Source organism: Puma concolor, chromosome C2 (genome assembly GCF_028749965.1).
Source record: "Puma concolor isolate L17-30 chromosome C2, mPumCon1.1.hap2, whole genome shotgun sequence".
Classification (NCBI taxonomy): Eukaryota; Metazoa; Chordata; class Mammalia; order Carnivora; family Felidae; genus Puma; species Puma concolor.
In genome coordinates this window covers 16,811,845-16,830,974 of record NC_141675.1, presented here as the reverse complement: position 1 = coordinate 16,830,974, position 19,130 = coordinate 16,811,845, and the positions used below count along the sequence as shown (strand labels likewise).

General features: G+C 35.1%; 1 protein-coding gene across 2 annotated transcripts in view; it reads right to left on the bottom strand.

Moving 5' to 3' along the window:
• Positions 1-47: 47 nt before the first annotated feature.
• The window catches only part of TOP2B (DNA topoisomerase II beta), a 64,433-nt gene continuing 45,350 nt past the window's right edge, over positions 48-19,130 (bottom strand). For both annotated transcript variants that reach the window (XM_086674186.1, XM_086674187.1), the window contains exons 24-36: positions 18,550-18,745; positions 18,314-18,405; positions 15,365-15,520; positions 15,132-15,215; positions 13,104-13,298; positions 10,778-10,922; positions 10,148-10,309; positions 8,483-8,684; positions 7,449-7,528; positions 5,913-6,023; positions 3,222-3,344; positions 1,413-1,507; positions 48-540 (exon numbers count right to left, since the gene is read on the bottom strand). In XM_086674186.1, the coding sequence (XP_086530312.1) occupies positions 373-540; positions 1,413-1,507; positions 3,222-3,344; positions 5,913-6,023; positions 7,449-7,528; positions 8,483-8,684; positions 10,148-10,309; positions 10,778-10,922; positions 13,104-13,298; positions 15,132-15,215; positions 15,365-15,520; positions 18,314-18,405; positions 18,550-18,745 (1,809 nt within the window). In that variant the 3' untranslated portion in view covers positions 48-372. The remainder of the gene's footprint in view (positions 541-1,412; positions 1,508-3,221; positions 3,345-5,912; positions 6,024-7,448; positions 7,529-8,482; positions 8,685-10,147; positions 10,310-10,777; positions 10,923-13,103; positions 13,299-15,131; positions 15,216-15,364; positions 15,521-18,313; positions 18,406-18,549; positions 18,746-19,130) is intronic.

Below are 19,130 nucleotides of genomic sequence, written 5' to 3'. Positions count from 1 at the left end.
TATGGGAGCTTTTACTACACTTCCATCTTTAGTAAAGACACAGAGTACACAGTTCCATTTTTAATGTTTAAATTTCATTTCAAAAAGCAGGTCTGTAGTCTGCAACCATGACAATTAAAATCTGTGCTAATGCACGGCAGTCTATAACAATTCTACAAGCCAATCAGACAGTACATGACATTTCAATGAGTAAAAAAGAGCATAAAACCGTATGTGTAAGAACAAAATGTTAAAAGGCCTACCACAATAATAAAAAACCATCAATTACATCATCACATTAAAATAAGCCAGATGTACAAAAGTCTGAGACAGAAAAGACAAAAGGACAACACAATTTATCTGTTGAAAAATGTTTCTGTGCTCTTTGGGCACTTAATTAAACATTGCAAAATCAACATCTTCTTCATCATCGGACTCTGCAAAATATTTTACTTCTTTCCTAGCCCGACCGCTCCGTGGCAGAGAAGGTGCTTCAGAAGTGAAATCTGATGGGAAGATGTCCACATCTGAATCCTGATCAAAAGAGGTTTTCTTCATTTTCTAGACATGGTTTAAAGAAAAAAAAAAAGGAAAAGACTAATGTTAAAAATAATTATTCCTTATACTTCACTTACATTCGAGAAATAATACAAATAACAAGGCTTCTAAAATCATAATTGTAATGCTAACTTAAGTTACCTTTATAAAAATGATGAAGTATAATAATCTGCCACCGTGGTGATATTTTTTTCTGAATTTCTCTATTACCAAGCAACTATGCACAGTACCCAGATTAGTACAAATTATTTACTTGTAAGTACCTCTCAATTCATGAAAGGAAAACAAAACTTATGCACAGTATTTATTATAAAAATGCAGCGAGGAGTCACCAAGATGGACCAGACACATGGAAGACTGGATGGAAAAGGCCAAGGTGGAGAATGGCGTGAAGCTAAAGTCATGTTTGTATTTTTACATTTTAATAGGGAGAGAAGAAAAAGGACACTGGATGTTTTTCTTTTACCTATAAAAAAGATTGTGTGCTCCTGGAGAAAGGTCAGACTGAAAATTAGCCTCAAATGAATTCAAGTTAAAAGAAAAAAATCAGAGCCTGGGCAAATAAATCCAAGCTAAAAAGAAACAGCCTTTATTTGGTCTGAAAAGTATTTCAGACACATAGCCAATAACTTCAATCGTTCATTGGATGGAATAGAATACTCTTAATTAAGTAGGCTCATTTATGCCAGACTTTTACCCAAGAAATAGTCCTGATTGTATGCATCTTATACTTGGATAATTCTTTTAACTATACATAAGTGCCATATGCGTAAGAGAGGCTAGGTTTAAAGTGTTAGAAGACCTTATAGTAATAAGCCAACTAAGCCAGTTATAGATCATCGTAAAACAATGCATAAAAAGATGTTCCTGATTACCTTGCTTGGTGTTTTGGATGTTTTCCTGCCAGGGTTATAATCACCTTCATTTTCAGAGCCAGATGCTTTCCTTTTCTTTGCTCCTCGGCCTTTACCTTAAAATGACACAAAGGGGTTTTTTCCTCCCAAGGTTAAAGTACAGTATAAAAAGAGAAATGTCACAACATTATAGTTCACTTCTTTGGCATGCCCCAATCAGTACTGCAATCCTGGTCTCTAAATATAAATGATGTAGAAACTATTTGGTGGCATCATTTCAGTTTTGGGATTGATGGGACGAAAGAGTATTTCACAAATACATTTAAAACTAGTTGGAAGGTCCTGGTGACAAATTTTAATGACCAAACTCCTGATACACAAGAGAAAACATTTACATTTTGAACATGTGGTCTTTGTGCCTAAAAAGAAAATGTCTTGTTGCTTTTTAACTTGTATGTGATGAAAACAAGTTTTAGTTTCTAATTTGTCATAGACTAGTACTTTTAAAAATACAATATGAATTACTAGAAAATACATATTTTCTTATTAGCACAAATTATGTTTAAATGTGTAGTCCAAATTTTACTTATGCACTAGTAACAACCAACTGCAGATCCCACTTTAGGTAGCACAGTCTTAGAATAAACCCCGAGTATTAATCATAATCTGTCAAATTCATGTTCCTTCTCAGACTTAAAAGCACCACATGCAGCTATTTTTTTTTTCTACCTAACTAACCTCTTATTCTCACTGGAGGAGAAAGGGGGGAAAAGTAATATGCAAATGGTGACAAAATATTCTACATCCTACAATGATGCCAGTGAAAGAGAAAATGGACCTAAACTGCCATTCTAAATTTTAAAATTCTTTAAGAGCTATGACGAACCAGATTGTACTAGTACGGATAGCCTAAACAATCTTGGGATGTCCTATTTTATCAAATGAATCAATGAAACGGCACTTCTGAATCTTTAACAGTTTCAAGCCAGGCATAACAGAAGTACTGATCTCCTCAATCACTGTTTCTTTTTTGCCCCTATTCTCCCTTGTTTCCATGTAGCTATCTCCTTATCCCAATCACCACTCTAAATACACTGATGGTAAATCTGTCAGTTGGGAGAAAAGGCTGAGCGGCTACCCTCAGAAAAAACTATCTTACACATATTTTTTAAAAAGCACCTTTGGGGCGCCTGGGTGGCGCAGTCGGTTAAGCGTCCGACTTCAGCCAGGTCAAGATCTCACGGTCCCTGAGTTCGAGCCCCGCGTCGGGCTCTGGGCTGATGGCTCAGAGCCTGGAGCCTGTTTCCAATTCTGTGTCTCCCTCTCTCTCTGCCCCTCCCCCATTCATGCTCTGTCTCTCTCTGTCCCAAAAATAAATAAACGTTGAAAAAAAAAAAATTTAAAAAAATAAAAAGCACCTTTGAGGACTTTTCTAGATTCTGGAAGGAAATGAGGGTTCCAGGATGAAGAACTGGTTCCTAGATGAGCAAACAACAGCTCCAGTGTACAAGTCCCAGCTCCTGGGAATGGTCACTCTCCACTTGGCAAGGAGCCCTCATCTGCCTTCTCAATAACTACTCCCAGTGAGTCTGTGCAGGGGGTCTCTGAACCATTCTTAGGTATGTAAGTTGTTTACTTAACTTCCGAGTCGTAATTCCTTGATTCCTAAAACAAAGCACTAGACTTCCTCTGGACTCTAATTCAGCACTAATTCTTAAACATATTCCTTGTTGAGGAGTAAAGCAATTTAAAACAAAACAGTACAGTCTTTCTAAATTCAATGAGAAGAGACGAAATGACATCCATTAGAGGGTTAAACATAATCCTCACCTTTTGGGGGTGTACTCTTCTTTGGAATGCCGAATTCTGAATCTGAGTCAGAGTTTATAGTCTCTACTTTCTTCTGTTTAGGGGTTCTCTTGGGCTTAGCAGTTGTATCTGAAGATGGTTTTCCTATTAAGCAAATTTCCATTTCATAAATCAATGTAATACACTTACCAGCAAACCATGCTCAAGCGAATCCTGTAACAATGGAATTTCTTACTGCTGATAGGAAATTGAGTAGCCTTACATAACAAAATGGTTTCTCTTCCCTTGGTGCCAGTATAAAGCCAAACAATTTCTCACAGATGACACCATGCTTTTTATTTAATTATGAACAATATGCCTTTTGCTATTTCGTGGGAGATTATTTTAAACAAAGGCCATTAATGTGAATTAAGCAGGAACTTTTCAAAAGCAGTAGTAAAAATATAGTCATAATAGAAAAGTAACATATTTGACATTAATTACAACTCAAGTATAACCACATGTTACGTTCTAACTTCTAAAATGTTTTAGAGGAAGGAAAAAACATTTTTACAGGACCCCCAAATACCATGAATAGAAGCTGATTCACTTCAACTCAAAGTTGAAAAGTTGAAATCCAAACATGGCACTTTTATGTAGAAAGAAATGTGAGAATTCCAGGTAAGACAATAGGCCCAAAAGCCTTTGTTTTATGAATTTTGCTTTTAAAATAGAATGTTTTTCTGCTTCATTTACATTCTATGTGAAAACTGATAAATCAGACTTCACTTGTGTGATTAGTAAAAATTAAAAAACAAAAACCAGAACAGGCTAATTACATGGAAAAAATGTATTCCTGGGCCCAATCTGAGATGCTAGGGTAAAGGCCCCTCATTAGGACGCCAAGAGAGTCCACACTCATGGCCGTGGCAACCACAGGTTTTGTGGCTTTTCCCTGAATCCTTATGACTAAGTCCACCACAAGAGCCACGTGGCAGGCAGCTCCTAGCACCAGTATAGGCTTGACACAGCAGTGTGTTCTAGGAACCAGCTTTCTCCTTCGTTACAGTTTCCAGGCCTGAGTGTGAGGTGGCAGTTAAAGTTCCACCAAGCAAATGTAAGTCGATACCGGAGTACCATGAGCTGCTTCTGCTGTCAACAACTGGAGTTACAGAGGTTAACTTGTATAATAATACATATAATTTGGAGCTAACAGAGATAATCTCACAGAGGATGGAGGAGGGGATGCATCCTCTCCTTGAAATGGGATTTTGTGGGAACTGTACTTTTGGAAGGCGGCTAGAGGAAGACTGAGGGCTTCAACTGTTTCACGCAAGCATCACCCATTCAACTTACGCAGGCTAGTTCAACTGGTGAAGCAACCAGACGGGACAGGGGTTGTGGTATGCTAGCCTGTTAGTTAACACTCAACACTAACTCATTAGCTTAAATAGGAGTGAACAGCTCGATGAAGGAAACAGGTCGATACGTTCCAAGAAGTGACAGGGCTCCCAAGTTCTCGGGGTGGTTATAAAGTGCTCACGTGAAGACAATTTTAAAAAAGATGCAGAAAGAAAAACTATAGGGCCTGTCTCAGTTTGAACTCCCCAGAAGCAGACCCCACCTGGCCCCAAAACAAAGACTCCAGTACAAGTACTTATTTGGGAGGTGAAAAAAAACGGAGAACAGAACTGAGGCAGCGAAGCGACAGCAGCCAGTAATGGGTACGGTACCAAGCCTGTCATCACCCTGAGGGCTCACCACGAGCAATCTCTGAGCCATGGGAAGTCACACATCTCAGAGCCGGCTAACCAGAGTGGCAAGAGCACTAACGTATTTGCAAACCAGCTCTCTTCAATTACTGAGAAAGAGCGGCTGGAGTGGGGAAATACTAATATTCCAACATAGTAACAAGTCCTGAGGCAAAGAAATACAGGCACTGGCTGATGTGTACGGAAGAGGTGTGGGTGAAGGGATGCAGACAGCGCACCTGGTGTGTTGGCCAGAGAAGCTGCGGCAGTCAACCAACTTCTTACCGTGGTGCTAGTGCACTCAAAATAAGTAGGGACTTCTGTTGTTGTTCCCCTTCATCTAATATGTGCGTGTCTACAATGGAATCTGTTTTACATTTTTGAGGTACTGAAAAGATGGTCCATACTGTATGTTTATTTACTTGCTGTGTAAGGAGCACTTATCTTTTAAACACAAAGCACTAATACTGGCCTTCTTCAAAAACACCAAGAGTATGTCCCTTGGGACTAATAACAGATTCCTATGTCAAATCAACTTAGATTTATGGAGAATCTAAGGCTATGGAAAAGAAAGAAGCTACATGACTCAGAAAGAAAAAAAGAAGACCCCAGCAGAACCGAGCCATCATTCCAAATGGGGTGTGAAGACATGACCTACCTAGATAACACAATCAGGCTACTAGCCAGACAAAATTTTCATCTATTTTACAAGCTAACACCTATAGGAGAGCTTACCTAAAAAGCTATCTTTAGATATCAATACACAGGATTATTTTATAATTACAATAGTTTTACAATAAGGTCTTACATTTTAATTATTACTTCATACGGTTAGAAAACAAGAGGGATTCTCTTTATACACATTTATACTATTTTCTACTGAAATCCACATGCAAATAGTTTCAAATTATATTAAATTTCCTTTAGTATCAACTACATATAGTCTGTAAGATGCTTAACAACATCAAATCTAAGTACATACCCTTTTTAGCAGCTACTGTTTTACTTGGAACTTTATCTGTTTGTTTCAGACCAAACGATGGTGAAAAAACAGAGGCAGAATCTTCTTCATTACTGTCAAATTTAGCTGAATCTAAAAATTATAAAGCTTTCTTTCAGTAAAGAGACTCTATAAGGACCACTTAACAGTTAAACTTTGATTCTTTTTACTGATGACTTCTCTTTAGCTAATTGATCTTATAAATTTCTATTTTGTGATCATATAATCCATAACATACAAACAGCTGAAAACAAAAAATATAACAATGTTATATTTCAAAAATGTTAACTCTGTTGTAAAACAATATAGAAATGTATAGAGTAATAAAATTCTTAATAGTCCCAAACGCTAATCATTTAAAACATAACTGATCAGCTCAAAAATACTGATTTATTTTAAACTGCAAGATCTCACTGTGATTATTTTACTATCTACACATCTAATGCTGTTAACCATTTCAGGAATATCAGTAATAATGTTCAATCTAAGAAAGTGGTAACTTCATCTTTTAAAAACCAATTTTAAGTCACTGAAGATCAATTTAAAAGGCAGTAGGCATGCTCTGGTTTCTCTTCAGATCACATAAATCTTTCGCCTTTTAAAAGGCAGTAGGCTTCAGTTTACTCTTATACTCCATTTTGATTCAACAATTCCGCTCTCCATCCCTCCTTCCTTCCCTTTGTCAAACCAAAACAGGGATTTGATATGTCTACTTAGATGTGGCAGTTTTACATAACAGTTTTGACATGCTCTCAAATATGCATATCTATCTATACACTTAGAACATGTATCAGATCTATGTCTGTCTGCCTGTATGTGTGTGTGTTTTAAAAATGGAAGACAGTTAAGTGTAACTAGATTGTTTTGACCTTAAAAATTCCCCACATAAAAATATAGGAAATAGGGGCGCCTGGGTGGCTCAGTCAGTTGAGTGTCTGACTTCAGCTCAGGTCATGATCCCGCAGTTTGTGAGTTTGAGCCCCGTGTCGGGCTCTGTGCTGACAGCTCAGAGCCTGGAGCCTGCTTCACATTCTGTGTCTCCCTCTCTCTCTTTGCCCCTCCCCAACTCACACTCTCTCTCTCTCTCTCTCTCTCTCTCAAAAATAAACATTAAAAAAAAATTGTTTTAATAGGAAATAATATACACCCTGATTAAATTTGCTTCTTTCAGCTACTACAGTTTAGTACAAATCCAAATATCAGTCCCCTTGTAGCTTAAAACAAAAAAAGTCACATATACATTCACATTGCCATGAAAATCAAATTTCATCTTCCAAGATTTCTTTATCTTTTTCTCCCATTAGAACACTACACGCACATCTATACACACATCTATCAACCTAACGAGTTCCATAATGCCTATTTTGACCAATTAGTTGGTACTCATCTTAGAAAAAGTAAATAAACCTTATTACATTGAGGGAAATGTAAAAAGAAGGTAAGTTTTCCGCTCATAAAAAAAATCCATAGCAATAATACAGTAAGTAATTAATCAATGAAAAGATTAAAGGAGCATACCATCTTCTGACTTCTGCGAGTATGAAGGAAATGAGAAGAGATTCCCAAAATCTTGACCTTTTTTGTCATGTGAAGATTTTCTATTAGAAAGAAAAATTAATCACAATTTAAATATAGTTTCAACCTTGGTAAATTATATAATGTGCTGCAGGATTATAATTACAGTTTTCTCATTGGTTTCTCTTTGTCAAAGACAGGGGAACCAAACTTTTTTTTTCTGTCTCACATGCACAGGTGTGCATAGAAATACATTCAGAGACACCAGAAAAACCAATGATTTAACATAAAAGAATGGAAACTGAGCAAAGGTTAAAGTTATCCAGATTATCACTACATTAAATTTTATGATTAACAGAACTGTTCCAGAATTCAACATCAGTAAATTATGGCCAGAAACCTAAGGAGAAAGTCAGAATCTCTGTCAGAGTCCTCAATAATTCTATTTTTAACCCTAGACTGCCTATGATAAAACACTTCCTTTAAAAATCTAAAACAGCTTACAAACTTCACATCTTACACATTAAGGTTCAATACTCTCCAGAGGCCAAAAAAAAAAAAAAAAAAAAAAAATCAAAGCCAAAGCTAGGGAAGAAAATTAAATCCTCCCAGTTCTAAAGAATTAGTAACTTCTCTGAACCATGTTGTCAATGTCCCATAGGCCTGCAGCCTATTTTTCTAAAGTTTTACTGGAACACGACTACACTTAGTCATTTACATACTGTTTATGGCTGCTTTCTTGCTACAGTGGCAACAACTGAGTAGTTGCAAAAGAGACCATATGGCTTGCAAAGCCTAAAATATTTGCTATAGAGCCCTTTATCGGGGGGGGGGGGGGGGGGGGGGCTGCCAATCCATGCTCTAAACTATAGACAACAGTTCTGTAAACAGCTGCAACATTACCCAGATTTTTTCCTTTGTGAGGAGGACCTTACCTCGAATGATAATAAATTCTTAGACACAGTTTACTAGGAGATCTTTGATAGATGCCTAAATAATGAATTGTACCATATAATGAATAATACTTTATTACTTACTCTGGAGTAGCTTTTGATTTGCCAGGTGAAAATGTATATTCATCTTTATCTAGGCCATCTGAAGGAACAAATTCATCTTCCCCATCATTTGTTATGGGAGATGCTTTCACTTTCAATTCCTCTAAATCATTATTGTCCTCATCATCATCAGCATCATCCTCCTCCTCTTCTGAGAAGTCAAACGTGTACTTAGGCCTTTCAGCTAAGAGGAGAAAAAAAAAACAGGAATGTTAAATCCAGCTTTATCTACATGAAATATTACAAATAATGCATTTGAAGATATTCCAGCTATCTCTAAAAAGAACAAAAGGGGGAAAAAAGACAAGCATTCACAGCAAAAACCAACAGCTTTGGCCTCAGTTATTTTGATAGCGTCAAGGGTTAATCTTGTACTTCCCAGGAGGCTAATGCTGCATATGGTACAGGGGAGCACAAACTGATTAATAAGATTGTTAGGGTGCAGTTTGTCATACTTAAATATTACTCAAAAATAGGAATATAAGCCATTGTAAAAGGGACTACTAAGATTTCCCATTTCTGCAATTACAAAAGACAAATTTTACTCGTCTTAGAAAGTGCCGAACGTTCTCTCAACCTCTTACATAAAAATTTCTATCTTCTATTCACAAGTTTTACTACAAAATAACAGACCATAATTCTTCAGATGAATGAGAAATACAGAGATAATACCTCAACATATTACTAAACAATAATAAAAAAAGCATAAAAAGGTACCAAGTATGGGGAAAGGCACATTGGTATAATGCAAGTCTTATAATTTCTAGCATTATACTATGGAATAAAATTTTTAAATAATTTGGATGCTGTGTCATTTTATACTTCATTTTAGGTGTACGAAAAAGACTAAATACAATTTTGAAGTATCTAATTTAATAGATTAGTTTTCACATAAGTTAAGTTACTCTATTAAAAATTCACCTACATTGTACTACCTGTGTACATTAGGAAAAGAAATTCAATCACTGGCGATTAGAGCACCAAAGAATTTAAGGTCTGACATATATTTTAAAAAGTATCTCGCAGAAATAAAACAACCATAATAAGGTATCACTCATTTTAACTAAATTAGGACTTAATAAAATTTGAGAAGAATCTTTACAATAGGACACTCAAGTTTTAAATATTTGAAGACTTCAAATTAATGAATATTCGGAAAGGATAAAATTGCATGCTTAACAGCCATACAAAATAACAAGATGATATCTTCATCCTAACTCTAGCACTGCAATTATATAAATTATGCTATGTGCATGGAATCAGACTTCTAATCATGAAACTTTTCGTGATATATGGGGTAGAAAACAAAACAAAAACTACAAAGCACTTCTACTGATCACTGTTGATATTCTACCAAGAAACAGTTTTTACCAAACATCTTCAAACTATGGATGGATTAAAACCCAAACTTTCTAACAAAAACCAATAGACAACATGATTCACTTTAGAGCAATCTGTGTCCAACTTTGCTAAAAACAACATTCTCTAAAGCAACATTTTTGTCTTCATGAACTGTAACTTCTGAAATACTAACAATTTAGTACTTTAATGACATTGACAGTACTAAATATACCAACTTATAGGAGTAATACTAACTTGGGCAAACTAGAATATACAAGAAAATAAAAACAAAGTATATCAAAGTACCAGCTGCTCTCCTAAGCAAAGAATCTCTGGGAATAACCACAGGCTCTGTTTCTTCCAAGTCACTTTCTGACTTGGATTCATCATCTGACCAAGGATTCCGTTTCTTCACTTTCTTTGCAGTGGATTTACCAGATGATGTAGGTGTTTTTCTCACCCTGGTACCTAAAAATGAAAGAATATGTATCAATATTTATACAAATGTCATTACTAAAAATAAAACTCATAATGAAAGGTTAATTATAAAATAACAAATGTTCATGAAAATTTAAGACATTAACATCAACTACTAGAGGAAAAAAAAAAAGCACAATAAAAAAAAAAAATCTAGCTATACCCTGTACATATATATTTTTTCCCCCCCTCACAAAAATACTTTGCAGGTAGGGGCACCTGAGTGGCTCAATCAGTTAAGCGGCAGACTCTTGATTTCAGCCCAGGTCATGATCTTGCAGTTCATGAGATTGAGCCCCACGTCAGGCTCTGCACTGACAGTTCACGGAGCCTGCTTCTGATTCTCTCTGTCCCTCTCTCTCTCTGCCCCTCCCCCACTCACACTTGCTCTCTCTCAAAATAAACAAAAAAATTTTTTCTTAAAAAAAAAACAAAAACATCTTTGTAACAGTTCCTCACCAGGCTCCTTTTTCTCCCTTTTGGGTTTGGGACCTTTATTTACAGGAGCTGACGGGATCAATGCCTCTTCTCCTGTACCCTCTACTGGTGTTCCACTGAATTCTTCATCAAATTCTACTTTTACTGCTGTGGTATCGAGATCACCCTATACATTAAACAAACAAACAAATAACTAGGAGTAAAAATAAAAATTAAGACCATGCATTTCCAGTCAATAGATCACTTCTTCATATCAGATAAGTAAAGCAGAGGACTCTGATCAGACCATCTTCTACTTTATTTACCTGCGGCAAATGATATTGCTTACACTCTACTATTCTGATACACTCTCTGAGATAATAGCTACTTAAAAGTAACCATAAAAAAAATAAGATGGCAGCTTTTGATTATCAAAGGGGCTTTCAGACCAATAGCAAAATACACCAAAGAGTACCTGCAAAATAAGTTCCTATATTTCAGGTCTCTCATACTAGAAAAAAATCACAGATTATTGAAGGAAGATAAGCAACACATGTCATGCACTGCTAGGTATTAGTCAAAGTCTCCCTACCCTAAGATTATTAAAAGACAGAGAAGGACACCAGGACAAGTCATTAGAATACAAATAACAAATATGGAGGGAGGTATAAAAGTAACCCAGGGGGAGAAGTGAGCAACTCTGCCCAAGGCAGGGTCAGACATGACTTCATGGAGAAGGAGCCTTTCTGACTGGGTTTTGAAAGAATCATGTATGTTTGCCAAGTGAAGAGAAGGAAAGGAGGGAAGAGCATCCCAGGCAAAAGACACAGAGGCACGATACCATATTATGTTTCGCACATTTCAAACAGTCGGGTAGGATTCAAGGAAAGGGAAAAGGAAAGAGTAGGCACATGGAAACACAGGGAGGTATGCAGTTGCTATATGACTGGATACTAGAATCTGTGCAGTCAGTGGGGAGTCACTGAAAACTTTTGAGCATCTGTGCAATAGTCAGACTTATTTTTGGAAATATCACATAGGTAGTAAGAGAGAAAACAGAAGAATGAAGTACAAAAATGTAGAAGTCATGATAACTAGAGACAGGAAGACTAATTAAGAGGAACACTTTACGTCAAAGAAAACTTCTGAAATTCTAAGACAGTATCAATGGAGACCAAGAAAAGCGGGGCAGTGGGGGGAGGATTGTGGAACTACTACATAGGCAGGCAGTAGGATTCAGTTACTGATTAGATGAGAAAGTCCCAGGTTTTTGGCTTGTTTGTGATGGGTGATAAGGCACAGAGGTGGAAGAGGTTTTGAAATCAGGATAATGGGCTCAGCTTCAGTTATGTGGAGTCTGAGGGGGCTTGGAGCAGTCAGGTAGCTGTATTAACCTGGCACTCCTGAAAACATTGTAAGTTAGGGACAAAGATTCAAGAGTCATCAGTGTGAGTGAAAAAAAAGGTCTGGGCATAGATGAGGTTACTTGAGACTATGTAAGGTGAAGGGAAGAGTGCTAAGAACAAAACACCAACGAAAAAGGAGAGAGGCCATTTCCTAAGGAGGAACCTGCGTGTGCTAGGAAGCTAGGTAAGAGGCAAATAGTACACACATCAGTTTATCAGAACAGTAGAAGAGAGTGATCTCTCTGGTATCACAAAGTTCCTATGCTTTCAAATATTAGCTCGGTACACTCCAGCTCTGAGGCTCATTTCTCAAGCTCTAACTAGACTGATGGACGTATCTATATATTCCCTAGGCTCTAAAATCAACCTGCCCAGAAAAATCTGCTTCTTTCAGACCATCATGCCTCCTGTTTCCTCAACTCTGAACAGCCTTCTCAGTTTGACTAACTCTTGCCCAACAACCTTCTGGAGGGTAGCTTAAGTCCATACTTTTAAATCCTCAATAGAACCAATCAATGCCAATGACATGGGAGGTGCTTGATAATTTTTTAACTAAGGGTAATAACAAATAAATAGTAAAAGCTTACTTTGAAAACCAAATATTTTTCTGCTTAAGAGACTTCCGTAATTGGTCATGATGTAGAACTAAAGTTCATATTTTAAAGCTGATATGTTTTTGGTTGTTGTTTCAGGATTTTAATGTAGAATGCTGCTAAATAGACTATTTCTAGCTCTCATTTTAAAAACTCCATCAACCAAGTAGTTCTTTACATATATGTGGATCCTTGACTAATGTTTTCATTTTGTGGACCAACTGCTCTCATAGAACAAATGATTTCCTATCACAGTGAAATATATTAGAAACAAAGCATGATTTAATAAGCGCACAGTAAAACTGAATATATATATATAATTAGGAAGATAGAGTCTACCAAGGAGTTAAAACAAAAGAAATGTCATACCTTTTTCCTCTTCAACAACTTTTTGCTGGCATCTGCCTTCATAGCAGTAATTTCAGGAACTATTCTTCTCCCATAAGGGGAAGGCATTGTCTCTTCCAACTGAAGTTTCTTCACCTTAGGTTTGCCAACTTTACCTTTTATTGCTTTCCCAGCCATTCCAGCCAGAATATCTTCTCGTTCTTGCGCCTCCACTTTCTGAAGTATAATTATAAAAAGGGTGGGTGCAAAACAACTCATTAGAAAAGACAATCAGTACTGCATAAGAAATTAAAACTACAGTAAAACCTTGGTTTGCAAGCATAATTCATTCTGAAATGTGTTTGTAATCCAAAGCACTTGTGTATCAAAGCAAACTTCAAGAATCATGGGCTCAGTTGGGATCATGTGTTGTTCGGGGTCACACGCTACTCGTATCACTTGTCTTGCAGATAAACAGGAAGTCTTTGTAGCATAATAGCTTAATGGAAATACCATAAGCTTTGAAATCAGACAGACCTGGATTTCAATCTTAACACTTCCATTTCTTAGTTTAAACTAATACAAGAAATAAGTTATAATTTATAGAGCACCTGTTAAGTTCCAGGCATTAAAACTCATGTAATCCCCATTTTATGAATGAGGAAGATTGGGACTCTACAAACATAACTGCTCTTAACCATAATGATATGATGCCTCCCCTAAACAAGTTATTTAACCTCTCTAAACTTCAGGATCTTCATCTAAATAACTGTTTAATAAGCTCTTTCATTTGGGGTTGTGACAGGAGTCAATCTGAGGATTACACAGAACACAGTGCCAATACACAAGATATTCAATTAATGGCGTAAGATTTTAAATGATACAGAGAGACATGAAATTTAAGTCTAAATCTTTTTAGATGTAAAAAGTTACCATATCCAGAAAAAAATAAGTTGTCTGGACCTATTTTGCTAATTATCAAGTAATAAAACAAGGTGACGAATTAAGAGAGTAATAAAAAAAGCGGGGGGTGGGGAGAGGAGGGAAGAGTAGTGTTATTCACTGGGACTATTCTGAGTGATGATATTTCAACAATCAGGAAATTTATAGGCATAGCCACAAAAAGCTTTCTATGTCTCAAGAATCAGTGATCAAACTTAAAGCAGTATTAGACTATCATTAATATTAATCAGAAACAATGTCTTTTTAACATATGCCTGTTTCATGTATCAACAGAAAAAGGGTCTAATTTTAAAAAATCTAATTCATTAGTCTAAGTCATATTATGACACTTGAAAGATGATTAAGGAAACCCAGAACAACAGCACTAAAAAATTCCAGAAATTCTATAAGGCTACCACCCTCATTTGTAAGAGTCCTAATTCTGATTTAGGTCATGAAAATAAAACTAAAACATGTGGACAAAAATCAATGAAACAACTAAAAAGTAAAAAATGTACTATCATACAAGTAATGACAAATAATAATTGGCCTTGTGCTACTCAAAATCAGATGATCATATTGCTAACCTTAATTTAACTCTAATATTTTAAGTGAGTTAAGTTGCTTCACAACAAATTGGGCAATTTTAGAAAAAGTTTACATTTTCTATCTTTCTCTACATTTTTTTTAAAAAATTAGAATTCTACCTGGAGAAAACTAAGTTATAAAAACTATGTTAAAATTTCTCTGTTATAAACCTAAAGTCACTATCATTCTACTTTGTAAAAGTTAACATACTTATATTCAATCGTATATATTTTGTTCTTACCTCTTTGGGGAAAAACAAACTGAATCAATAAGCTATTTTGAAGTTAAGAAAATTTAACAGAAAATATTAGTATTCAATTTATTCTAAATTTAACTTCATGTAGGTTTTTACACTCATCTATACCAAATATGACTTTTCTTTATAACTTCATAGAGCTGGAAGCTTAATCCTAATGCACCTTATAAACACATTAACCTTTACAGACTTAAAAGAAACTGAAATAATTTAATTAAAGAACTTTCATCCTTATTTCATAAACATTACTTTTCCAAATATAGTTTAATGGAGACTTAACCTACATCCAGTTCCTCAACAAATGCTGCTAAATCTTCTTTCCAAAGATCTGAAGGAGATTTTCTTTTAAGATCATTGACCTCTCGCCCCTATAATAAAAAAGTAGTAAAATTTAAACATTCAGTAATTTAATAAGGTATAAAGGGTAAATCAAAATACTTCTTTTTGTAAAAAGAAAAATAAATAAATGGATAATACTGAAATAGTTTCAAATTATTTAACCCACAAAAGTTCATACTTTTGCATCTCTCTGTTTAATCAGTTCTTCAACTTTTTCTTTAGTAAGAGACCACAGAGACATATTTAAAATATAATTAAAATCGGGGCCTGAAGGAGTTCCTGAATCAGAGGAACTATCATCATGCTGGTTTTGTGTTTCTTCCTCTTCTGCTGCCTGTAAAAAATAATAAACTTTATATTAAAGTCCTGTATAGTATCAAATCAACGCTGAATTTTATTGAATATGGAGTTAAAAATTCCACAAATGCTATACTCTTAATGCTATATTCTCAGGGTGGTTGGGTTTTTTAGATTTCTATCTTCAGGATTACAATATAAAATATGTATTTGCTATAAAAAGTTTTCTAAAAATACACAATAATAAATCTTCAAAAGGAATGTATAGTCAATCCCTATTTATCTAGGAATCTGATGAAAAATGAACTGCTTTGCCCAGGCACTAAGTCATAAAATGAGAAGATACCACATCTTGAAATTAATAGAGTGGAACTAATGTTTTATCACTGCATCTTGTCAAATTTTTATATTGGTGAGTGAATTAACAATTTGAAACCCGAAATAAGTATCACTTATAAAGAATGTTTCACAGTTGTAATATAAATATGCTAAGGTGCAGTCACTAAGTATGATTTCTTAATAAAAATTCTCTAAAGCAACAATACTCATGTCAGAATGAACAGAAAGTTCAATTAAGAATTTAATAGCTGGTGAGTTAGAGTAAGAATTGTGAGGGCTATTCTAAATTTTTATTTGCAAGGTCTTTTTTCATAGAAACGGTTGCAATAAAAAATCCTCTTATGCTAATATTAAATTTCAAAATCCAATGAATTTAATAGAAGTTATTACAGGTGACATCACCTTTAAGATTTTTAACATAACAACAGCCATTAAATAAAATTGCATTTAAATTTTTTAAGGCACTCAGATAATTAAAAATGACTGAGTTAACCATGACATCCCAAGAAACAAAACGTTTGCTTTTGGTAACCAAAAAAAGAAAAAAATCGCTTTCAATTTAGTTTAAAATTTTCAGTAAAATTATGTATACATACACAAAGTAAAGTTTAGTGTACTTTAGAAGGGATAAAGATTAAAAATTGCAAAGCAACATGCTTCATTACATAAACAAAACTATGAATTCAATTAAGCAACATTAGCCAAATAAGAAATGCTGTTGCTGAGCCAATAAATGATCAAAAAGTACCCAGACAAATAGTACTTACGACAAATTCGTAAATTCTACTGTTTTCAAAAATTCTTCATGAAACAGTGTGTTTCTATGGAATATTTAGGTTGTTACACTACTATTAAAATATTATCAGGCTGTCATGAAATCCTGTTTAGATCCACACTCTAGAAGTCTATTTGCTCTAGGTTTTGATGACACCCAGAATATTGGTAACATTCTATGGATATATGTGTATCTACCACTGTTAGCATGAAGACAACTAAGGATACTTTCAGAAATCAAGAATAAAAACTTTAATCTCATAATTATCTGCTTTGTAATGCTCTCTTCTCCAACTCTACACAATAGGACACTCTTGTAAGAGCAGCTCCTTTTGTTACCTTCACCCCCAAAGTGAGCACATGGCCAAGATGCTGAAAAAATTTTGATGGTGACAATGAAATTATTGAAACCAACCACTAGGTTTTACCCATGAAGTCTACTTCCACTGGAAGGGCACTCTCAAACCCTAAACATCTTTATCTTTTAAAACTAAGCATTAAATTTACTAGCTTACTAGTTAATTTTTTTTAAGATATAGTTTAAACCAACAATGATACAGAAGGGCAAGCAGTGTATAAACCATAATTTGGGGTTTAAAAATGCAGTAAAACACACTGAAAAAAGCAAAGTGCTTGGATCATCTTAATTCTGAACACTCCCCATCTTGTCCTCCCCCATCTTCCCCGAACGATAAATAAGCCTATTATCTTAATATATAATTGCTAAGCATATAATTTATTCTAAATTTACTCGCGCTAATATCTGGCATTCTATAGACTGTTCAAACTTTTAAAAAGCTTAAATAATAAAAACAAAAGCAACACTTCAATGTAGTTGATAAAAAATCTGAAAAACATTGTGGGTTGAGAATTCATAAATGTAGGGAAGTGTCAGGTTTCACTTTAAGTTATGTCATATAATCATAACTGTTATCACGTATACACAACATTCTAATTAAGAAATCAGTCATTTCCATAACGTTCTTCCTTTTGTACATTTGTGTTCTCAATCACAATGTTGTATTGCCTTTTTAAATTTTTCTTTTAATTATATACAACAGAAAGAGACTAATTCTTGAGAAGAATCTCAAAGTTTCAATGTTCCATTCACTGAATACTAGTACTTTATGATCTGAAATGGACAATAAATAAAAGATCAGATTTCATCTGAAGTTCCAGGGTTTAAACTTCTAGTCAAAGATCTAAGCGTAGGACAGAGCACATACTTGGTGCTCAATAAACCCTCTACTACTGAAGATTTTGTCTCTAGTCTTCCCAGCATAAACCAAAACCATACCAAGTGAATGGTGACTGGGTACCATACTATGGCAATCGTCAGACCAGTGTGAAATCATTTATGTGCTACCAGTATAGTTCCCGGGTTGTACACATGCACCTCACAAAGACCACCACCACGAGTAACACCCTTTAATGGCAGGCTCAGAAAAAAGGCCAAGGAGACTGAGCTACCTTCTCACACCTGGAGTCATTTCTCCAGGCCCTGGTTGGGTCACACTGGCAAAGGGCTCTGTGGTGGGTGTGCACTGCAAAGTCCTGCACTGTATCTGTTCTGCGGATGAACAGAAGACTTCAGTCTCCAAACAGAGAACTCGGCACCTTTACAGCAGCATTAAATTTAAAATTTAGGGGTTGGGTTGTTTGTTTTGGAATTTGCTTTTAAAAGCTTCTCTGAATGTCTTGTTCTGCAAATGATTACCTTTTCTTGTGCTTCTTTCCAGGCTTTCACTGGGTCAGATTCATAACCTCTCTGGACTAACATTTGAATCAAATCTTTCTTTGACCTATTCTCTATGTGAGGGAAAAATAAAGTTAGGATCAAGAAAAGAGATTCAATTTGTATTTGTTTATATTCTACTGATAAAAATGTCTTCTATTAATAAAGTTTTTTTTCCATTTTAACTAATGTTTAAATTTTTAAAGGTTGCATCTTACCTATGGTAATTTTTCCCTGTATCTTCTCTAAAATGAAACGGGCTTGATTGTTAAGCTTTGTAGATTCTGCTCCCAACATTCCTACAAGCCACTCCTTACGTAAACCGTAATAACTTAATCGTAAATCAAAGAATTCTTTCAAAATGTCTTGCACAGTTTCATATTTCTTGAGACATCCCATATGATCAAAGAGTACCTAAGGAAAACACAGTTTTTGAAGATGACATAAATCCGTACTGGTATTTTTAACTTGTAGGACATCTACGGTATTTAAAATAACTACAACATACTTAAATGAACAGACACCACCGCTAAATGCTTGTTAAATAGAACCAAAATTATTAAGTAAATATTCCTTTGGTGACTCCAAGAAACATTCAATTCTCAAAACTATGACAATATTTAAAATAATTCTGAAAGATAAATAGGTCCTTTAAAAAAAGGTTCCTACTCAAAATGGCTATGAAACCATCTAAGAAATTTTTTTCAAACTAAAAATAAATGTTAAAAGTTTGTTTACAAATGTTGAGTTCACAAATGTTCAAGTTCTCTCTCCCCCATATACCTAATAGAGGTATATT